Source organism: Dipodomys spectabilis, unplaced genomic scaffold (assembly GCF_019054845.1).
Source record: "Dipodomys spectabilis isolate Male_0828 unplaced genomic scaffold, ASM1905484v1 ptg000032l, whole genome shotgun sequence".
In the NCBI taxonomy this organism is placed as follows: domain Eukaryota; kingdom Metazoa; phylum Chordata; class Mammalia; order Rodentia; family Heteromyidae; genus Dipodomys; species Dipodomys spectabilis.
The window spans coordinates 3,497,275-3,520,698 of record NW_024870709.1 but is presented as its reverse complement, the minus strand read 5'-3'; the positions used below and the strand labels follow the sequence as shown (position 1 = coordinate 3,520,698).

The 23,424-nt window shown below is 36.9% G+C and overlaps 1 protein-coding gene across 4 annotated transcripts in view; it reads right to left on the bottom strand.

Moving 5' to 3' along the window:
• LOC122105645 (amyloid beta precursor protein) overlaps positions 1–23,424 on the bottom strand; it is a 211,365-nt gene that overhangs the window by 144,032 nt on the left and 43,909 nt on the right. For all 4 annotated transcript variants that reach the window (XM_042676972.1, XM_042676973.1, XM_042676970.1 and 1 more), the window contains exon 2: positions 10,657–10,824. In XM_042676972.1, coding sequence (XP_042532906.1) covers positions 10,657–10,824 — 168 coding nt within the window. The remainder of the gene's footprint in view (positions 1–10,656; positions 10,825–23,424) is intronic.

Genomic DNA, 23,424 nt, shown 5'->3' with positions numbered 1-23,424 from the left:
AGGTGATGATTTACCTTCTCAGATGTTGACTGAAACCACATTATGGTAAGGTGACTTCTGGTGACTGAGAGATAACTGGAGACATTACTGCAGTAGGACTGCCTGTGAACATTGCTTATATTTAACTACAGAATAAGAACAAAGCAGGTACAGAAAGGGCATAAGGAAAGAGCCCTATATAATTTTATGTTCAACATTAAGAGAAAAATTCCTTTTGCAAACAAGCCACCTAACACAAGCAGTCATTATTTCTATACAACTCAATTCCAGATAACCAAGGTTATGTCAAGAACACAAAACCAAATGTGGTCAATAAAAAGCTGAAAACAAAGTTAATGGCCTAAGGAAAGGCGAGGGGGTGGAGTGGTCACTACTAATTCTGAACATTATCTGTTTATTGTTCTTTCTAGACAGGCAATTTGGAAAATAATTCTTAAACAAATTTTAAAGCCATTTCTTTTTAGAAAAATGTTGGAAAGTATACAGCATTAATAAAATCACTTAAGTACCTATGTCAGCTGGTCAATAAAATAAATTATGCTTCAGTACTTTTAGTTCACAGGTTAGTAAAAATAAATGTGTAAGAAATCTGTAGTGGTCTTGTCAAAATTGATGTAGACCCTTCGTAGTAATGAACCTGAAAGCAAATGTCTGAAATACCATAGGAGAGCCCTTGGTACAATTAATACACTCTAAAATTTGTTAAATTAACAAGTAAGTTAAATAGAATGCCAGTAAAGTAAAACAGGCTCTGTTGGGGACTAGCAGGATAAATAAGATTAAAGTAGTTATTAACATGTTTGAAAATTGAACCTGTTTGAAGTTGTTTGAAGAAGGGTAAGTGGAACTGAGGAGTACATCAATGGAAATGTCATAAGAAATCTCCCTTTCACAACTAACCATTCTACTAACAAAACAAAACCCCCAAACCCAAAAAACCTATATTCCAGACTTGCCCAGAAACATGCCTATATAGATCTGGTAATAATTGAAGTTGACTCAGTGGTTCATGGAAGTTCATTTTACTATTCTTTTTTTTTTTGCATGCAATAAGCATTTCAACATGAAAGTTCTGAAAAAAATAACGTAAAGGAAACAGATTTTTAAATGCATATAGCATGTGAGAGCTGGGGATGTATTGTATACAAAATCCTGATTTTCATTCCTAGTATGGTTAAATTTTATATAGTAAGTATAAAAGCTAAAGTCAAAGTCCAAGAAACAAATGGTAGATCTATTATTTCACTTAATTTGTGTACATACACACACACACACACACACACACACACACACACACACACACAAGACAAAAATTCAAAAGCCTTAGCTAGGCATGATAGCACACATTTGTAATTCTCTCATTAGGGAAGCTGAAGCAGGAGGGTTGGGAGTTGAAGGCCAGCCTGGGTTATTGTGAGATCTCTCAAAAACAAAACAAAAAGGTAAACAAAACAACAAAAATAGATAACAAAGTTTTATATAAAGGTAGCCTAACTTTGGGATATGTTCATCTTCTAAAAGCTTTTATATGCTAATTCCTTTTAGCTAAGACACATTCAAGAATAAGCAAAGCATATAGCAATTGAGGCGTTCCCATGTACCAGACATCATTGCAGACACTGTAGGTATATCAGCTCACACAATCCTCAAGTGAGTAATTTCCACTTTGCAAAAGATGAAACTAGAACACATGTAAAGTGGGTGCCACTCCAAGATAGCACTTGGAGGCTATCTTAATCGTAAGTGAAAAACGACTTAAAAATCCAGTGCATAAACCAAGAAAAGGATGATGTAGATAACATACTGTCTCTAGATTTAAAAGGCACACTTAAAATTTTTCTGAGGCATGAAGAAAAATCACTCCTTTTAGACTGTGTTCAACCTCAATTCTGTCAATAATGAGGAATGTTGAAAACAGAAGATCCAATTTAATTGAGAAAGAATTGGAGGCTGGGAAGTCTTCTCTTCTTGCAACTTAATGAGGTGTTGAGAGGCAACAGGCAGCTGACGAAACACCACAGCAATAACAGACGTCTGAGCAGGGCTGGGTGCACAATGCAGCCTTATGTAAGGAAAAGGGGAAAATGCTGCAGGGAGTTGGTGCATTTCCCAATCATCTGGCCCAATTTTGCTTCTGACACTGTATAAGAATATACTGTCACAGTCACGCTTTCACATTCTGAGTTGGAAACGTCAAAAAACCTTGTTTGACTGACAAGTCATTGTACTTTCAAAATGCTCAATGTCAAGACAAATGGGAGAGGGCAGGGTGCACACAAACAGGACAGTCCAGGAATGTGAAAGTCAAAATGTGTGTGTGTGCACACAGCCAGATTCATATTCTCTCCTATCTCCAAAGTCTTCTAGCTACAAATCCCACGGTCTCTGCAAGCAAATCTTATACCTACACAGATCACCAATACATAGAACATACCCATACTCATAACGAGGCAGCCCAATCCATCTATTCAAAAAATGAATTAACACTGATCAAGAAATTGAACTGATACCTAATTTATGAAATTGCAACCTCTTGTACAACTACTTAAATAAAGAAATAACTGATAAAACCCTATCACAGCTAATTGCTGACAAAAACAAAACAAAAAACTGTCCCACTTACTATGATTATGGACCTTCGAAATGCAAAAACTGCAAGGTTTATGTGTGTACTATTTGTGGGCTAATTTTAAGTCTACAAAGCTTCAGGGTAAACAAGCAAAAATGATGAATCTACCACAGATGTCACCATGAATGAATATTCACAGTAGACTTGTAGACAAAAAAGATCATTTATGGTTTGCCTTTTAGTAATTTAATGTTAATTTCATATTGTTGTAGAATGTATGTGTGTGCATGCATGTGTGTGTGTGTTTGTGTGTATGCATGTGTGTGTGTGTATATGTGTGTGTGTACAAGAAAGAGAAGAAAGAGAAAAAGTGAAGTGAGTCTTGTCTGGGAATACCACATACTTATTTATGGGTATAAAATTTTAGAATAGAAAGGCAAACAAAATATCACTTTCTTAAGTTCATGTAACAGACACTGACACTGGTGTGCTTTATTCACAGGCCCCATTAACCTATAGACAAAACAACTATTCCTTTAGAATAGTAAGGTTAACGAAATAACAGATACTGTTAGCTGTGGAGAACAAAATATGTGCTGACGATGTAGCTCAGTAGTGAAGTAGTTGTCCAAAAGCCTGGCCCTGGGTTTGATCCTCAGCATTAAAGTTTCATTCTGTGTGTGTGTGTGTGTGTGTGTGTGTGTGTGTGTGATAAAAAAGATAAATGTGTGTGTGTGTGTGTGTGTGTGTGTGATAAAAAAGATAAATAAAATCACATTCTCCTCACTTTACCAGTTAAATCTAAATAGGTGCTGAAACTTAGCCAATCCAAAGATTCCACCAGAGCCAGGTCCCCAGTATCTGCTACTTTAGGAAGTTATCTGGCTTCCTAGTGTCTGTATGTTAGGGATGCAGGGTAACAAGGAATATTTTAATTCTCTCCTTAACACTGCTGTTCTATACAGTTTCCCATTTAATTGGTAATATTTAACTTTTACACCTGCCTATCTATTCCTGTTATATAGCAATAGTCAGCATGTTCTGACGTTGGACAGTGGCATTCCAAGATTGCGCTGGTGTCAAGTGATGATTTTTATCACAGTATAAGTCATGTCAGGGAACTCACAGAAAAAAAACAAGGATGGCAAGAATGATCCACAGTCCTTTTCATGCTTCTGTTCTGTGGTCTGCATTCCCTTCTCCCTACTCCAATCAAACCTACCTTTAGAAACAAGCTAATTTTCTAAGTGTTGACCAGAATTCCCACATGACTCCCATTCATCTCAGAATGAGATTCCTCACCCCCAAGACCCTTTATTTTACAGCCACATCCCATCTTTGAGATTTTCTGAATGACATTCTCAATTATATGAAACTGAATGCTTTTGATCTCTTTCGTGTCAAGAATGGTAGCTCCTCCCTCAGCAGTGGCTTGACGGTATTACCTTGATGCTATTCAAGAAATTCTGGCTAAGTTGCTCACTAAATTTGGGAAGACATAGATTCTGCAGATGTAAAATTGAAGTACAATTCCTTTTGCTTCCCAAACTTTTTGGTTTAAATAAAACAATGTATTTTTTAAATCTCATTTCATCTAAAAGAAAGAATAGGCTAAAAGTTCATTCCAATTTTTGTTTCTAAGTTTTAGTATATGTTCTCAAGGGGGTCACTATCCTACTTTTGGCCTTAGGCCAAAGTTTGGGATTCTAAGTTTTCATTAAGACAAAAAGCTACTTTATGCTGTTAATTAATTATATATTTATATTTATATATTTATATAATTATATATTTATATTTATATTATATTTATATTATATTCTTATATTCAAGTCACTTTTACAATATCAGCACTTTGTACCATTTGTATAGAACAGAAGAAAACCTTTTTCTTTTTTAAATAAGTTGCCACAGTTGTGGCCATTCATTGCTACATACAAACTACAGTAGTATCAAAGACATAAAGAACAATCTAGGAATTTGGTTTGTTAGATGTTTTTAGGTGGCATAATTATTTAGGATGTTACAGCTGAATATTTAAAGTCATAAATAAATAAACGGAATCAATAAATTAAGAGGAAATAAATTAAGAGGAAACCTACTCCCCAATTCCTGTCTTCAGAATTCAAACTATGGAATTAAATAGCCTGTACAGATGGAAGCCATGAGTTCCTTGTAGGAGAGGTTTCTTCAGTGTAAGAACAGAGGAAGAGCCTTTGCTCGTCCTGCTTCAATCTCTGTGTCAAAACAGGTCATCTACAAGTAGTATTTAATGATGACCAGCATGCTCTGGGACAGAGCTAAGTATCAGCATGAGATATGATCTCCATCAGTGTCATTTCAAGATCACCTTGGGTTTCTAGTGATTTTGCCTATAGCAGCCACAGTAGGGTCCTTGTCTTGGTCAGCTTGAGATGCTATTACAAAATACCACAGTCCGAGTAGCTTTAATAACAGAAATGTATTTTGTAATTGTTCTGGAAAGTCCAAAATCAAGGTTCCACCATGGAAGGGGTTACAACAAGGGCTATCCCTTTCTTGCTATATTCTCACATGATCTTGTGTGAATCAAAGGCAGAGTAGGCACTCTGTTTCTTTCTATAAGGCACGGATGCCATCAACAGGGCCCTCTTCCTTATGACTTCAATAGTAGTCACTGCCCAAAGGTTCAATCTTCGAATACAACCCACAAAGGGAGCCACTTTCAACCTAGGATTTTTTTTTAAGTGTGTGCTGACCCCTAGGCTTGAAATCAAGGACTCAAGCTCCTGCTCATTTTGTTTGTGCATAGCTGGGATTCTATTCTTTGAGTCATGCCTCCAATCCAACATTTTTTTACCTGACTGAATATGGAATGTCAGAGACCTTTCTGTCTAGGCTACATTGAAATTGTTATCTTCCAGATCTCCATCTCCTGAAAAATAGGCATGAACCATTGGCTCTTGGCTTCAACATACGAATTTTGGAGAACACACTCAGCTCAACAGTATCCAATATTTAACTTGATAAAACTAAAGAAGAAAAAAAAATCAAATAATGATAATAAAAAGTATAACAAACAATGAAAAATAACACCCCAAATTAAAGGACTAAGTGCTTAAACAATGACCTGGCAAAAGGAAACTACTGTGATTGGGAAAAATACATGAATTACATGGGTACCAAACATTTGAAGGCAAATGATAACTAAGCAAAACACACAGATAAAACACACATGCAAATTAAACTGTAAGTTTCAACCTATCTTCTCAATTAATTCTAGTAAGGATTTATAAATAGGGGTAAAGGTAAAGCACTCAGTTTTTCCTTTTTCTTCTAAATGTTGCCCTTGGATAGGATTGCATGAAATCACAGTGGCAAAAATTACGGTAATAATTTCGTAAAATCCAATAACAAAGGATACAAATTGAGAGAAACATGAGACTGTGAAGGACTTGCACTAGATAATTCATCAATAAAGTATTAATATTTAACAGAGGATTCTTAGCTATGTACCAACTGATACAAGTTAAAGCAATCTTTTGGAAAAACAAATTTAACAAGTGAGTTAAAGTGGTTAGCACAGGGTCAAAATGAGGTCAAAATCATGAGTTCCATTGGTCCCCTGGGTCCTAAGATCACAGACAGCTAACAGCTGTCTCTCTGACTCAGCCAGTTGCCTCTGAAACATATGTTTGGGTCATGAGAGGGATACAGTAAGGGCATAAGAGGGAAAATTCAGTACTAAGACAAAAAAAAGGCATTAAATGCATAGTCCTGGTAACAGTATTGGTTTAACTAATAGTTGTGGTCTCTTTAGACTTATAGTAATGGCTTTCTATGTATTAAAAATGAAATAAAAAGAAGTATAAGGCCAGGCTTGGTAATACACATCTGCAATCTCAACATTATGAAAGTAGAGGCAGGAAGATCACAAGTAGGAGGCCAAACTGAGCTACATAGTGAGTGCTTGTCCAAAAACAACAACAAAACCCACACCACAGCACAACAAACCAAAAACAAAGAATGAATTTGCACAAGTGATGCCACTGGGAAAATTCTTTCCTAGTACAAAACAAGAACACTTATTCTATATCCAATAAGCCACTTTTTCAGCTGTAAGAATAATGTCTGGGAATAATAAATTAAGAATGCTATCCAAGCCAGCATACTGGTGGCTCAAACCTGTAATCCTAACTGTGATGTCAAGATTTTTCCCTTCAGCATACATGTATATGTATGAGAAGCACTCTCTAAACAAACAAGCTGCTCAGTGGATTTTGTTGCTAGGCAATGAAAACTGCCTAAGAAACCTAGTGATACTACTTGCTCATTTCCCTGCCTTGGACAAAGAGATCACCAAAATTCAGCCACTTATTCCACTGGTTCTGATTTCTAGTTCTGTATTGCTCTTATTTATATAAATTTTAAATGTACTTATTTTTAAATACACAATCTTGCTACGTAACCCAGGTTGGCCTCAAACTCTCTTGTTGACTCAGCCTCCTAAATACTCGACTATAGGAGTACACCACCACGCTCTGGCCCAGCTCCCCACCTCTCCAGATACTACAGTTCACTTCTTATCTAACATGGAGTTCACAAGGATTTTGTTAAGCAATTTTACCTAACCTTCCTTTAGCTTAAGTACCTCTCATTTTAAAACATTTAAATTAATTTCCCTTTGCCTTGATTTACACAGAATCACTTTGCCTCTAGATCTTCACTCAAAGACTCTATAGCTGGTGGATTAACCATTTATGTCATTTTTGTAGCAACTTACTGAAATCTGATTCTGACTTCTTTCCAAGCTATTCCAAACGGCCTCCCCGAAGGTAAGAGACAATCTTTTAATAGACAAATCAGATAAGTGTATATGTGGGTATAGAACAACATCCAAATGTGCAAAAAGAAATGCCAAGAGTAAGGGGTCAGTGTCTTATCAGTAAAAGGTGGATAATGTCTTCCAGATCTCCAGGACAGAGGGGGAATGAACCCAATTGAAGTCTTCCTGATTAATCTGAGGATAGGTGAATATGCTATTTCCAAACTGTAAACTCAGCACTAGATGCATGACAGCAATGCAGTTATGCCTGTCCCAAGGAGTTTAATCCATGATTCTTACTTATAAGCCTTGCAAATAAAATGTGATAAGAAAATAATTTAAATCTCGATCTCAGTAAGTCAAATTAGGCCAGTTTTAACATCTGACATTGATAAAGACCTCACTCATAAGTGAACTGAATGAAATCTTTCCATGTATGGTCATTGTGCATAGAAGACATGATTTTAACTTGTCACATAACTGTCAATGTCAGTTTGCACATGTAAATTCATCATTTCCCCTGTTTTATAATTAACTTTGCTTGACTTCTACATTATACCTCCTGATTATTTTATTTTTGTTGGTCATGGGACTGGAATTCTGGGCCTGGGCACTGTCCATAAGCTTCTTAGCTCAAGGCCAGCGCTCTACCACTTGAGCCACAGCACCACTTCTGGTTTTCTGGTGGTTTATTGGAGATATGAGTCTCACAGTCCTTCCTGCCCGGGCTCAGTAGCTAGGATTACAGGCATGAGCCACTGGCACCTGGCTTATCTCCTGGTTCTTAACTGGACTCTCTTGCCACTGCTCACTTTCCATTCAAGGTGTGTTTTCTTGGTTTCCTATATACACTGGAATTCACTGATGAGGTCTTTTCCCAGCTCCTTTCCCAGAGGCATCATCGAGGGTAACTGCTTGGCATAGCAGTTGGTGCTTTGGTAAACTCAAGGTTCACTAGCAAAGGCAGCTAAAATTATGGTTTCTCTCCATGTTAAAAATAGCCAGAGGAGGAAAGTCCTTGAGACACTTCTCTCCAATAAACTATTAAAAAAGCTAAAAAAAGATAAAAGGTAAAAGAAAAAAAGAAAGAAAGGCAGAAGTAGAACTATAGCTCAAGTAGTAGTAGAGGGCTACCTTTGAGCAAAAGAGTTCATGGACAACGCCCAGGGTCTGAACTCAAGCTCTTGGACAAGCAAACACACCAAAAGAATAAAAAAAAAAGGTTCTATGTCCTATTTATCAGCGCATCCTTGGCCTCTAGAAATAGCTCTTTGAAGGAAAAGGGAGTCACCGGTTGTTATTTACTAACTTTTTTTTGTTTATATGTTTATTTTGCTAGTACTAGGGCTTGTACTTTGGCTCAGTACTCTTGGGGTTTTCAACTTAAGGTTAGCCTTCTATCACTTCAGCCACGCCTCCATTTCTGGCTTTTTAGAGTTAATTGGAGAAAAGAGTCTCATGGATTTTTCTGCCTGGATTGGCTTTAAATCATGATCCTCAGATCCTAACCTCCTGAGCAGTTTAGATTGCAGGCAGTTCTCTTCTATTTAAAAGGCTCCAAACAACTCTTATTTCCAACCTTCAGTAAAAATCTCAGGGATCATCTATCAGGACTCCCCAATCTACTTCCTTCCCCCCCACTTACCCGATTATAGGATCTAAGATCCACTAAGCCCAGAATCACTGATGGCCTGGGATGGGAGGGAATTAGCAAAATTGTTTAGTGACAATATATGCAAATTCCTGTGTTTCTTTTACATTTCCTACTAGCTATGAAAAAAATGAAAAGGAGGTGAAATTAGTTTTAACCTAAGGCTATAATGTAATATCTTTATGATGAATTTGACAAGATATATAATAGGCAAGTATTTCAACATAAAAATATCGTAGGTATAGAATATATAAACTAAAAGTTGTAAAATTTATTAGTGTTATATTGTATACCTTTATGAATACTATCTTTGGCTTTTGGCTACCACAAAGAGAAAGCACAGGGAATAGACACTCCAGCAGGTAAGCTGGAGAAATGACATGGTGCAGGAATAACAATGAAATTCAAATCTATAGTTTTTCCAGTCTTAAAAATATGTCAATACATATATCCAGTGACTTCCTGTAACCAGAGAAAAAACACAAACTTATTAAAATGGCTCAAAAGACATGGTATTTTGGATCTTCCTTTCTTACTCAGTGACTATACATGATAAACAGAGAATATCAGAATTGTGAGGAGAAAGCCAAGATTATTCCTCCCCATCCCTCATCTCCCCCCTCATCCATGGCCACCAAAAATCTGCCAGTCTGGAACTAAAAAAGAACTACTCTGTGGCTTAGCCCAGCCCAAACCACACACTAAAACGGAAAGTGCAGCTAACGAGAATTAGTAGGATCTCCGAGTTCAACAGGAAATGAGATATGTTCCTAGAATTAAGAACAGTCATTTGTGCAGAGTCAACAAATGTTAAAAAAACTTCTGGTTATTTGTTACTTAAACTAAAGGCAGAGATCATAAGCTATGATACAAATATACTGAAAAGCCATTCGCCAAATAAGAATGACTTGGTCAGCATCATTCACTACATTTGTGTTCCAGCATTTTTCTTCAAATTTTATTTGAGTAGTGATTGCCAGCAGTGATTCTTAGAGCGTGAAGGATGGCTAAAGTATGCAGTAGTGCACACTACCTGGGAGAAATAACATTACACAGAGTAGTAAGGGAAATGATCAACAATTATTTGAATACTTCAAAATAGCTAGTAAAGAGGACTTAGAATGCTCTCCAAAGAAATAGTGTCTAAAGTGAAAGCAGCAATTAATCTGACTTAATAATGACATATTGTATCTATGTATTAAAACATCACACTGCATATCCCATAAATGTGTGCCAATTTACATGCCATTTTAAAACAAATTGTGCAAAGAAATTCTATTTGATATACACACTGCATTCTCAAAAACTGAAAATATAAAGGAATATAAACCAAAATTGAATATAGATATAAATAAACTATAAAATATATCAAGAAACAAAAAAAAATTTAGCTCCAACAGTAGTTTTAATCAACATACCATGACTGTAAAGTCTCATAAGGAAACATCCGAAAGATTAAAAGGAATTGCAAAAGTCTCTCAAACTTAAGTTTTACTCATGGCCATAATACAACATCATAAGCAAATGGTACCACAAACATATTCACGGTATGGAAAATCATTAGGAAGTAAGATTTTTATGGTAGGAGATAAGTAAATCTCTAATGGGACGCAGTGGCATCCAGATAGGACTTACTTCCTGGCAGTACTGCAGGATACCCTCCTTGGTTCCAATACAGGTTTTGGTCCCAGATGGATCCGACTCCCATTTCCCATTCTGGACATTCATGTGCATGTTCAGTTTGCCACAGAACATGGCGATCTGGGGCTCTGCCAGCAGGCCAGCATTGCCATCAGTGGGCACCTATAAAAAACAAGAAGTCACAGTCAATTATAGAATCCACAGCTCCAGAACACTCATAGGAAGTGTGAAAATGCTACAAGGAAATCCCCTATTGTAGAACTAATATAAAGTAATTAAAAATTTATTTTAAAAAGAGAGGAATGGGGAACCAGTCAGCAGTATCAAAGGGTCTACTCCTGCTATTTTTTAATTATACATCAGCTCTACCTTCGGCATTCTTTTGGGTTAAGTATTATATGTACTATAGATATTTCCAGCAACCTATAATAAATAGTGATTCCTTGAGGGGGAGAAGAAGTAGAGGAAGAAATTAACAATACTGAAAGGAATTTATTCATTAAGAAATAATACATGCTTTTCCACAAAACTTAGCAGTACCTGCTGAGAGATTCTGATAATGAAGTATGATGACTTTTAAAATAAACACAATCGCTGCAGAGAGGGTCAGATTCTCATAATCACCACCAGTTGACAGACACACACAGCACAATGCCAGTCCTTGCCTGATAACCAGGTTTGGCGTTGACATATGTGCCACTTCTCAGCACCAAGAGCAAGTGCCTTATTAGCTAGCAAATACCAGACAGCACTGTCACTGTTGAACAGAAAATTTCATTCTAGCATTCGCCAATGTAACAATGTTGGATATTCCATCTGGTTTCCCCCAGAACATTCTCAGATTTGTCACTCCCTCAGCTCCTTATGTATGCTAAAGGTAGCAGTGTCCCATCTCCCTGACTGTACCTCAAGGAGCCAACCTCTCATTAAGAGCTCACCAGATGGGCTGGGAAGGTGGCTCAGTGGTAGAGCACTTGCCTTGCATGCTCAAGGCCCTGGGTTCGATTCCTCAGCACCACATAAGCAAAAAGAAAAAAGCCGGAAGTGGTGCTGTGGCTCAAGTGGTAGAGCACTAACCTTGAGCTGAAGAGCTGAGGGACAGTGCCCAGGCCCAGAGTTCAGACCCCACGACCGGACCAAAAAAAAAAGAGCTCAGCAGAGCTTCTGTTGACAATTAAATACAAACCCAGGCAGGGAAGTCTATGAGACTCTTATCTACAATTTACCATCAGAAAGCTGGAAGTGGTACTATGGCTCAAGTGGTAGAGTGCTCACCTTAAGCTGAAGAGCTCAGGGATAGTGCCCAATGCAAGCCCCATCACCACACACACACACACACACACACACACAAAAAAAACCAGTTAGTTATGACTATTATAGGCAATATACAACTTATACAAAAATATCTGTGCACAGATATTTTTAGGCAGATATTTTTAAAGGGAAAATAAAGTTCTGGAAAACCTATCTTACCTCACTCAATAGGTTCTCCAAGAAATAAAAAATAAATACCAAGAGTAAAATAAAAGAGTCATTTCAAACCAAAAAATTCAAAAGGCACAGTAAAATACTCCTTCCTCCCTTGTTAAATCCAGCTGAAATGTGAGCAACTATGCCAGGAAGAATGAACCATGGATCCAAGTCATTAAGTTCTGGATGATTCCATGGATCCAAGTAGTTAAGTAGTTAAGTTCTGGATGATTCCAAAACAGCTTGAATCATTCCCAAAAATGGTTCACAGGAGACAAAAATCCAACACAGAAAACTCCATGGAAAGATTTCAGTTCAAACTATGACATTTCATGACATTTCTTCCCAGAGAAACAGATCAAGTCATCCTACTCACTTTTTTCCTACTCACTTTTTTAAAGTAGTATTTTTTCCTAAACTTCAAATGCTTGAATAATGGGGTGACATTTTAACACGTCTATTTACCCAGATCCTTGATCAAAGGGTGACTCACATACATTTCGTCCAACCACAACAGAGGACTTTATGATTTTGGAAGAACCAAACAAAATGAACTGAACCTTGCACCAAGCAAGTCCTAGATATAAGAACTGCTGACAGAATTTCTAGGAAATTTTTCTATGTTTAACCGAGTTATGCTTCTGAAGCACTAGATGTTTAGGTCACTCATTTCCAACAGCAGCTGAGGCCACACTGTCAGATTATTTGCAAAAGACTTCAGATACCTCAGCTTCCCCACATAAGCATCCTCCTACAACTCCCAGAAGACAGACAGTCAGTCCCACGCCATGTCCACTCTCCACCAGATGCAAAGCAGCAGCCTATGCAGAACACACTATGGCTGAGTTTAAACTTTCATAGCTCTCCTGAGAGATTAAAAGAAATTTAGTGCTTTGATCTGTAAGATCAGAACATGAATTATGTTAATTGAAATGGCACAGGTAGAAATATAACAAGAAAGTTAATTCAAGTAGCAATCAGTTCCTGTGGACAAGGCACTAGAGTATTTAGATGCTAAAGGATCCCCTTCCCTCAAAGAATTAATCATCCACAAATGGAATCTCCATTATATTAACACAGTACTGCACTCTGCTCTTTGAAACATATTCCTATGGCAAAGATTACCTATCTTAGCAGCATTTGGTATCTTAAGGAAATGAATAATCCTTTTCCACAGTTGGTGAATATTTTCCTGAGTAAATTCTAATCTTCTCAATCTCAAATTTTCCCTGTAGCTCTACTTCCCTACTAATTTGCTGTCATAGCTAACGAATGTTTGCTGCCTGCAGTCAAGACAAATACACTTAATCCCATTTCCTCCCTTCAAGGAACATTTAATTGACAATTTCTGTCTGTGGTAGCCCAGACCTAAGAAGATCTCCCTCAATCCTTCCCTCAAGGGGATCTTTGGCTGTTCCCTCCCAAAATGCACCAGGGATTGTGTGTGTACCAATTAGACAGGAATGATGATGTATGACTTCCAAAGGAAGATTATGAAGAGAATTAGGATTCTTCATTGCTCTCTGGCATCATTCACTGTAAGGAAGGCCAGCTGCCATGTTGTGAGAACATTCTGCAGCGTTGTGCAAGAGGCCCAGGGGGTGAGGATTGGGTCTCCTGTCACCCACCACTTGAGCAAGCTGGGGAAAAGCCAGTAACTTCAGTTATGCCCTGTCATCACTGCAGCCAAAAGAGAACTGCAATCTCAAAAGATACAGAGCAGGATGATCTACAAGATAGTCTCTCATTCCTAGCCCAGCAAGTAGAGATAACTATCTTTGCTTTAAACCACTAAATTTGTGGTTGAGTACACTGCTGGTTATCTCCAACATTCCTTACCACAACATAGCCTTTGAACTCCTCTCCCGAAAGCAGCAAGCAAGACACAGCAACAATGAAACACTTCAATATGCTTCCATTTTCTGCTCTATGGAATGATCAATTTTTTTATTATAAAGAGTCAAAGGGAAGGATTTTAGGTTTTGTATGTCAATCTCTTTTATGGCTATTTAACCCCTATTGTAGCACACAAACCAAGACCCTTGACAATAAGCAAATAAACAGGGATGACAACCTGCTCTAGAGAAATAAGTTTATGATTTAGGCACTCACTCACCATACTTTCCTTTTGTCTTTTCTTTTTTTTTTTTGGTCCATCATGGGGCTTGAACTCTGGGCCTGAGTGCTGTCCCTCAGCTCAAGGCGAGCGCTTTACTACTTGAGCCACAGCACCACTTCTGGTTTTCTGGTGGTTTATTGGAGATACGAGTCTTACGGACTTTCCTGCCCTGGCTGGCTTTGAACCACGATCCTCAGATCTCAGCCTCCTGAGTAGCTAGGATTATAGGCGTGAGCCACCGACGCCCAATGTACTTTTCTTTTTTTTTTAATTTAATTGTAAAGATGCTATACAAAAGGGTTACAGTTACATAAGTAAGGTAATGAGTACCTTGTCCAGCATTGTTACCACCTCCTTTGTTTTTCTCCTACTATCCCTTCCCTCTCCCACCTCCCTCATTTCACCCCCCCTCCCACAAGTTGTGAAGTTCATTTCCAACATAGTGTCTTGTGAGTATCATTGTGTCATCTTGGTGGTAACAAGCTTTAAATATTTTCTAGGCCAGAACTGTTATCACATCAACCATGCCTCTAGCCCTTCCCATTTACTTATCAACCCCATATAATCTGGTATCTGCCAGATTATCCTGGCTCTTCTCTAGTATCACTATATTGATTCACTACTCTCTAATTCTACCACATATATACCTAAAATTGCTTCTCTTTCACCTACCTAAAGAATCATGTTCATCAGAGTCTTTCTTACATTATAAAGATACTAGGAAACTGATACTGTCTAGGGTTTGGGGATTCATTGTCTCAAGCTCACAAGGAATTCAAGAAAAGGACATAAGAAGTGTAAGAAGTTGAGATTTTTACTACAAGAGTCAACCAGTTGAACATGAAAATAATGGACTCCTCCCAAAAGGAGTTCCTACCAGAGACAGAATTATGAGGCAGGAAAAGTGAGCATATTGGAAAAGTTTACTTATGAGTAGGATGCCAGAGGAAACTGAGGAAATGCCTCTTGGAGCTATTGGCAGGTTGCTATAAGCCTTCAATACCAATGCCTGCCATTTGAGATCTTATATTCATTTGCTTCTCAGGCAAGAAGGAGATGACAGACTTCTTAGTGTAAAACTGAGAAGCAGGGCCCCAAATCAGTAGCCTCCTTGCAGGCTCATGGGGTCCCCATTTTATAGTCCTTTTGTGGGTCTCAGCTGTGCTAACATCTGGAGTCAGTGCCTGCCTCACTCCAAGGGGAGGCAGTGTCTGTCCCCGCATCGGTAAGGCCTTTGCTTTCTCAGTGCCATTATTTCAACTTTCCCAGGAGAAGGGGATGTCAGCACCACCAGGTCACTCCCTCCCTAGCCTGCTACCTACACAATTCTAAACCTCCCTCACAATAATCAGTTGGATCTGATCATATAAAATAATACTTATCAAAATGAACTTCAGGAAAGGGAAACAAGGGATTTATCCTTTGTTGCTGTTTTTAGTTTCCTTTGGTCTCATTTATCTGTTTTTCAGAGGGGAAGAGGAGCACTGAAATGGAGGGACAAAAGGTGAACAAATGCAGCAGTAATGCTCACTGACTTATACAACTTGTGGGCGGAGACATGAGGGAAAAATGGGGAGAGCCAAGGAAGGTGTGACATTGTCCCAAAAGAAATGTTCTCCTCTTTACCTGACTTATATATCTATAACCAGATCTCTGTAAATCACTTTTATAATAACAATTTAAAAAAATCTAAAAACAAGTTTGGAGGATAAAGCAGTACAAAGTCCTTGCTTTCACATAAGATGATTAACCATCCAGATTGTTTGGGTTTTAAATTTCTAGCACAGCAATTGTTTGGTGCTAAAATCAAGAAACTTCCTGGCAGAATAACGTAATTGGTTACTGTATTAAAATCTATCATAAAACCTATCACATTTCTTTAAATAAATTATGTCACTGTAATAATCTAATGATCTCTTAATTTTAAGAGTGCTAGTTCTGACTAACACTAGAAAATACACATTTTCTAAGAGATCAGGTTTAAGATGATCGTTATGAAGACAATGATTAATTATTAATTATGAAGACAATGAATTAATTAACATACCCTATTTCCATCAAATAAAACTAAACTCAAAAGTTTAAAGTTTCATTCCTCACTAGTCACAGCAAATTATTAAACTAAAAATTGTACACATATCTCATTACACTTAACATTATGAAAGGGCCTTCACAAATACTCAAATCACAAAACTATGTTTCTGGAGCAAAATTCTTTTCCAAACCAACAACACGTGTTTATATGAATAAAAATGGTTTCCAATTCTCACTGAAACCCACCTGCAAAGAACCCTATGTTTTAAGTAACATATCCCTGACTCAGTTCAGTAATTCAATGCCCAATAGTATCCTCATCTGCAAAAAGAGACCATTTCTGAAACAAAGGCACACTGTGGGCCCATTTCCACTTCCCAGGCATCCAGTCAAGAGGAAAGCACCAACACTAGGAATGTCGCTGCACAGGAGGGAGGTAGTAATATCTGGCTGTTCTTCTGAGAGCCTAACATTCAAATCCCTTTTCCTGAAAGAAGCTTCAAAGAAATGGCTTGGCAAACCATACATAGCACCGGTTACTATGGCTATTGAAACAGTGAAATCTTTGGGTCCTAGAATATTTGAAGTCAGTAAAAGTGTATACTCTTGTAGTCAGCTTACATGTTAGAAATATTTATATCTCTTAGTAGATACAGACACATATACATATTCATTGTTTATATATATATATGTATATATATATATATATTCATTGCTTATGATATCTGGCCCATTTGGCTCTCTTGAAAAGTAAATAAACCTTTGCTTCCTTGCTTGTCTCTCTACCTCTTGGTATGTTTTTCACACCTCACATACTGGCCAGCCAAAGCCCTGAAACTGAGAACTAGCCACCTCACTAACTCCCCAGGCTAAGGTAATTTAAGATACTGTACAGAAATCTAAGATAACACCTAGAACCCTGGTATTTATAAATGATGCATATAAACCCTGATGTATATAAATGGTTGTTTGTGATGTATGCATTTCTGGTAAAGATAAAATATAATTCTGGGAACTTGTGTGGCTTTCCACTGACATCATAAAACTGGAGGTACTTTCCCAAGAGAAAGCAATGTTTGGTGACAATGGATAAATTGCCCATAACAATAGTGTTCTCTCACAGGCTCCACAGCCAGGAGCTGCCTACAGAATGTTCTCAACTGAAGAAAGGTACACACTCCACTTAAAATCACCGCAAATGTTCTGAAAAAAATCCTTCCCTACCAGAAAAAAACTTAAGGAGGTAGACTACCAAAAAGAAATGGGCTTTCCAAGCAGCAAATAAGCTAGAAATTGGAGTAAAATGGAATATATATATATATACACATATAAACAAAATAAATACAAGTATATAGAGCTGGATCAAACTGCAGACAGGAACTTGGAAACCTATCTGACCGTGGCTGTAATTTACAATTCAGTGGAAAGCCAGTTGCTTAAACAAGTTTTTCTGCTGCCTTTCAAACTGGGTGTTCTTTTTCTCCAAAAATCTTTCTTTATTATCATCAAGAAGATCAAAATTCCTTATAGAGCAGTCCTGGCAGCATTCTGCCCCACAATCCCAACCACTTTGCAGAAGGAACAAGGAGCTTTCTGTTTCCCTGGCTGAAAGTCCTGCTTGGCAAAGAGAAGGTACAGATCTATAGCTTACTTGCTTTTGTAGATTTATGTAATTTTAAGGTTTCTGGCTAATGAAAACCATCTGGTTTATGAACCCAAGCCGACTTCTACTGCTCTGCATAGGTAGCCTCATGTGGGGAAGTAGTTGGTAGTTTTTTTCTTGAGCAGAATTATAAATAATCTCTCTGAAAGCACAATACACAGATTCTATTTCTACTCTACCTCTATGCAATTCAACTGTATGCCCCCAAAATTCATATTCAACATTGTTTTTATTTAAATGCAATGTAAAAATGCTGAAATGTTCTATTTTCCAATGTGAAGAAGTATTCTCTCTAGGAAATTTGAAAGTAAATTATTTTCAGGGGCTAATACAACATGAGCAAGTTATTTATTTCCCAAAGCAGAAGACTTCCTGTAATGAAGTTTTTGTTTTTTAATGTCCACAAAATGTGTGTGTGTATGTGATCTTTGTAAAGAACAGCTTCTATTGCATATTTTATCACTAGCAGAACTGAAATGGAAATTAGAACTGCAGATATAGAAGAATCTGTGAAAAACATTCATGCCAGCTCTAAGGAAGAAAAACACTTGGCGAAGGTTTCAAGGCCAGAATTTCATAGGTAGAGAAGGGAGCGGGACCAACTTTGTAGAAAGCTCTGTTGACATAACCAGGCTGACTCTCAAATTAAAATAGAAAATTACAATTTTCTAGGGCTTTTGCCCTTGTGCATGTTATATATGTCATTGTGGTAAGAAAAGTAGAGAAGCTAGTCAACCATACACAAAAATGAAATGCAACTGTTGAAGTGGTCTGGGCTTCTATTCATCTACATGGAGAGCTGCCACATTTATTCAGATGACTATTTGCTACACAATTATTGTAGAGCTTGACTTTCACCCTGAGAATGATCTGTCACAAAAGTGAGTGGAAATAAGGGGAAAAAATCATTTCAGAAAACTAATCCATGTATTTTTCCCTCCTGGAACTTAACATTCTTTGGAGTGTGCATAGTGGACATTGCTTCTCATGACAACTTATCACTCCTTGATACTATTCATGGCCTCTATTGATATGAAGCTTTTCGTGTAGCTCTGAGGATAGATGTTCACAAGCTGACCCCAAGCTCCTTCCATCTCATCACAAGGCAGCTAATACCCAGTAGGAAATCAATAGTTCTACCAATAGAAGCTTTTGTTATTCAACACCCACAAAATTAATAACCAACATTTTAAAGGCTTACATTAAAGACTCAAAGGAGACTAGCATTCACTGCTCAAACTCACATAGGGATATTTAACTGGAATTTTTTTTTTTTAAATAGATGTTTCAGCACAGTAACCAAACTATTAGCTTCAAAAACAGTTCAAAATCCAGTAAATGTCTATTGGCATTTATTAGATGGTCTATATTTTAACTGTACACTTGTATGCAAATATGTATAGCTATACGCATACTATATGCATAACTGGGTCTAATGGTGTGCTCTGACATTTTAAGAGCTTTTTAAAGGATGTTTTGATGTAGAAATAGCTTCTTTTTAATGTTAGTTTGAGGTTTCACAGACATGTTTCACTGAAAAGATATGTAGTATAGACACAATCATATTTTTTTTAATCTTAATATAGTTATCTCTCATCTGTTCTGACCCTACCAAAAGGATTTGGGCAAGGGAAAAAAAAATCAAACCAAAGCTTGATAGTGATTCATCTGCTGGTATGAATTCCACTAGCTCTGACAACAAGAACAGCTTAGTATTCAGCACACACTACAATATAGAAAAAAGAAAACTATTACTCAAAATTGTAAGTAGAGAAAATATTCTACATAGGTTCAATTTCTAAAATGTTATTACTATCAAATCCAGTCAAGCTTATAGCCTATAGGCTTATGGACTATAATAAATGATTATTGCTTTAAGCCACTGAATTTTGGAGTGAGTTATCACTCCTCATGTAACAAGAAAAACTAATACAGGCATCTATTTGTTGGGAATAACGAAGATGATAGAAAAAGGGCTCATTATTTCAAAAGGCAGAACGGTCTCAAATTATTTTTTAAGTAATTAATAAGCAGAGCAGTATTCTGCTACATAAAATTCCTTGAAGCAGTTCAGGTCAGGAAAAAATAGTGTTAAGGGTTAAAGATGAAAAAAAAATTATACTCTCCCATTTTAACCAATAGAAAGCCTAAGATGATCATAGGAAACATTACTGTGTTCAATTGTATCTACAAAGATATATTCCCACTGTCAGGTAAACACTGCACAATTAAACAAAGTTACTGTTACAGAGTTAGGTTCTTGGTGGTGTGTCCTCAAAGAGGATATTAGAATCCCAGACCCTCTCCTGTCTCTTTACTTCCTGATCACTGTTAAGGTTAAAATAAATATAAATAAATAAATAAATAAAAAACAGGCTCAAACAACAGGATGAAGTTACCATGGAATAAACCTCTGAAATAAAACTCTTCTTCCCTTCTAGTTGATTCGCTCAGATCTTTTTGTCCCAGTGATTAAAAAAAAAAAAAATCTGACAAACCCAGTAACCAGAGAGGGAAAGAAAATCTTATTTAAAAAAGCTTTAAAGAAAACAGGACTAGTCATCTGAAAAAAAAAAACTGTAAGAGTAGAAGCCAAGAGAAGCATTAATGATGACTATCTATATCAGTGACAGTGAAATTTCACGTCACTATCATCACCATTCAGTGTGTGTTGCAATCCACATAGTATAACCAGTGACGGATTTTGCTACAACAATAGTTTCTGGCCTAGTTTCTCTGGAAGGTAGACATGGGTGCAGAGAAAAGGGTGGGGTGGGAAGTGGGGTTTGGAATTGTTTGTTAAGTAGACCAACTGATTAATAATCATACTATAGTCATGTCAGATTTCAGGATGTAACCAAAGTTAGTGCCAAAAAAATTCCAAAGCCGAATAGTTTCATCATAGACTTAGCCATATTTGTAAAATGATACTGAGTTCTGGACACTATTTCTTTTTCATATATTACTCCCACATAATTTGCAGACTGAGTTATTCTGATCATTCTGATTGTTCCCGTGGTCACTCCTCTTACAGGGAAATTGTCATGGTATTTCTATTATCTCATATCACCTGGCAGATTCACCTGTTGTCATCTTTCATGTCCATCACTACCTAATGATAGCATTAATAATGGATTTTCACCTTAGCAATAGCACTTTATAGCACTTCAATGAATTATCTAGAACTTACGGTTTACACTAAGATGGTTAATGGACAAATAAATGCAAATTCAAGTTACTTAGTCTGTATTTTCCCTTTTGTTTGTTTTTTTTCCCTGTTTAATCACCTCAATGTTGACCTATTTGTACTTCTGAAAACAGATGAATCAGAGCTCCAAGAGATAATTGGATGGGGAAGAGAACAATCTTTGAAATGCTCCGGTGGGAAAATAATGGAAAACAATCTCCAAGAAGAGACAGTGAGATTGTCATTTAATTAAAATGTACACCATAGGTTCAGATTCACACATCCATTTCTGGGAAATGCCCAAGTTACTTGGACAAGGAAGAAAAACAGCATATTTCCCTCTTTTGCAAGCCCAGAAATTTATTCCAGTTCTATTTTTCCTCTATCAGCTTCCAAAAATTTCAAGCCATTGTAAAATCATATAGGTAGCACGTCAATTAGGGTAGAAATGAGGAGAGGAAGCTAGTGAGATTTTTAGTTTCCAGCTCCAACAAGGTAATCAACAGACACACCCAGACCTGGAACACATCTACATTGTTCAATATCGCTAGAATTTACAGTACCAAAAGGGTATAGAAATACTAATTAGATGAAGACCCTTACAAAAAAATTTACTCACTTTCCAGGTAAATTATCATAATATCCCTTCAGCCCACACTGGACTCTGAGCAACTCTGTTAGGGAGTGTTAAGAAACAGGAGGCTGTGCTAAGCTCCCTAGGAAATCATTTCCATTCATTTCCTACTAGCAGGAGGCAAAGAAGCTCAGAACATCTTTTGAGCCAATCAGCAAGCTATTATCAGTGCCAAAATGAAGTCCCTTGAGTTCATGGTCTTATGGTTTCATTAAAGTAGTACTAACAGGGCTAGGGTTAGACCAATAATACATTGTTTTCAGAATGAGGAAATTCCTAAATAAAAGAATGGCAATTAACACATTTGATTAAAAGATTTCTTTGTAAGGTCCTACAAACAAGTCATATTAGAAGAGATCATGTGAAAGGGAAGTAAGAGAGAGAAATACAAAGAATTTACTCTATGAAAGCTCAGATATATTATTCAGATATTTACCATTCTCCTTCTGTTCTCCTCTCTTCTACATACACAGCAAAGCACATATGCATATTTATGTAAATATAGTAAGAGGTCATTAGTTGGGACAACAAAGAAATAAACAAAGAAATACATTACATGACATAAAAATCCAACTATTAGTTGGGACAACAGTGATTATAAGGAAATACAGTAAATGACATAACAACCCAATTACCTTCAAGTGAAGGGTATCAAAGATGTACTTACTGGTCTTAGAATTCTGCCTTCCTATTTTTAACATACTTTAAAAAATATTTCAGGAAGGAAAGAATAAGTATTTTATTTTTAGTAAGCAGAACAGATATTTACATTCCCTCTTTTGGGTTATTTCCTTTCAAAGTTTCATAATATTTACTTCTCTGTCTTTCCTGTCTGGTTAGAACTGTCATACCATGTGACTTTAATACCAACCTTTTTGATAGATAAGAAAACTGCTTTGCAAACATGAATAGAAATTCAGAGTCTACTTCCTTGATATTGAAAATCCAGGATAGCTTTCAAAGAGCATGCTTGTCCACTGTTCAAATTGTAACCTCAACGGAATACTCAAGGTTCAAGTTTCAGGCTATTTGCTTGATAAGCATAGGTCTATTATCTTTCCTAAGTAACTCACACCAAGACAGGACCAAAGACTAACTTTCTAAAGTTCTCTGTCTCATAAGAATGTTAAAATTGCCATTCCTATCAGAGTAAAGATTATCAAAAACTACAATACTAAAATTATATTAAGTGAAGTAAGACAGGCCCAAAGAAACATAGGTCCCATGGTTTCCCTTATTTGCAATTACTAGTATATGTCTGATACAAGCAGAAACAGTCAGATAAGCTGATGTTAGGCTAAATGAACCCCAAGGACTCAAATGTTTTTTTCTTTCTTGCGATTGTTTCTAACATATTTATAAGATGATTTCTTTGTTGCTTTGTATGTCCCTCCCCCGCGGTATAACCCCTGCTTTCACTATATTTGATGTTGGTATACTTTGTGGAGGGGAAGGGAAAAAACAAATTGTTTAAATAGGGATACAAGTGGATCCACTGCAACAACGAGATCTACAAGATATTATATCAAAAGATGAACTTACAACTTTGGGCAGGGGCGATGGTAAGGGGAAACAAAGGAGGAGGCAACAATGCTTGATAAGAAATGTACTCATTACCTTGCCCATGTAATTGTAACCCCTCTGTACGGTATTTT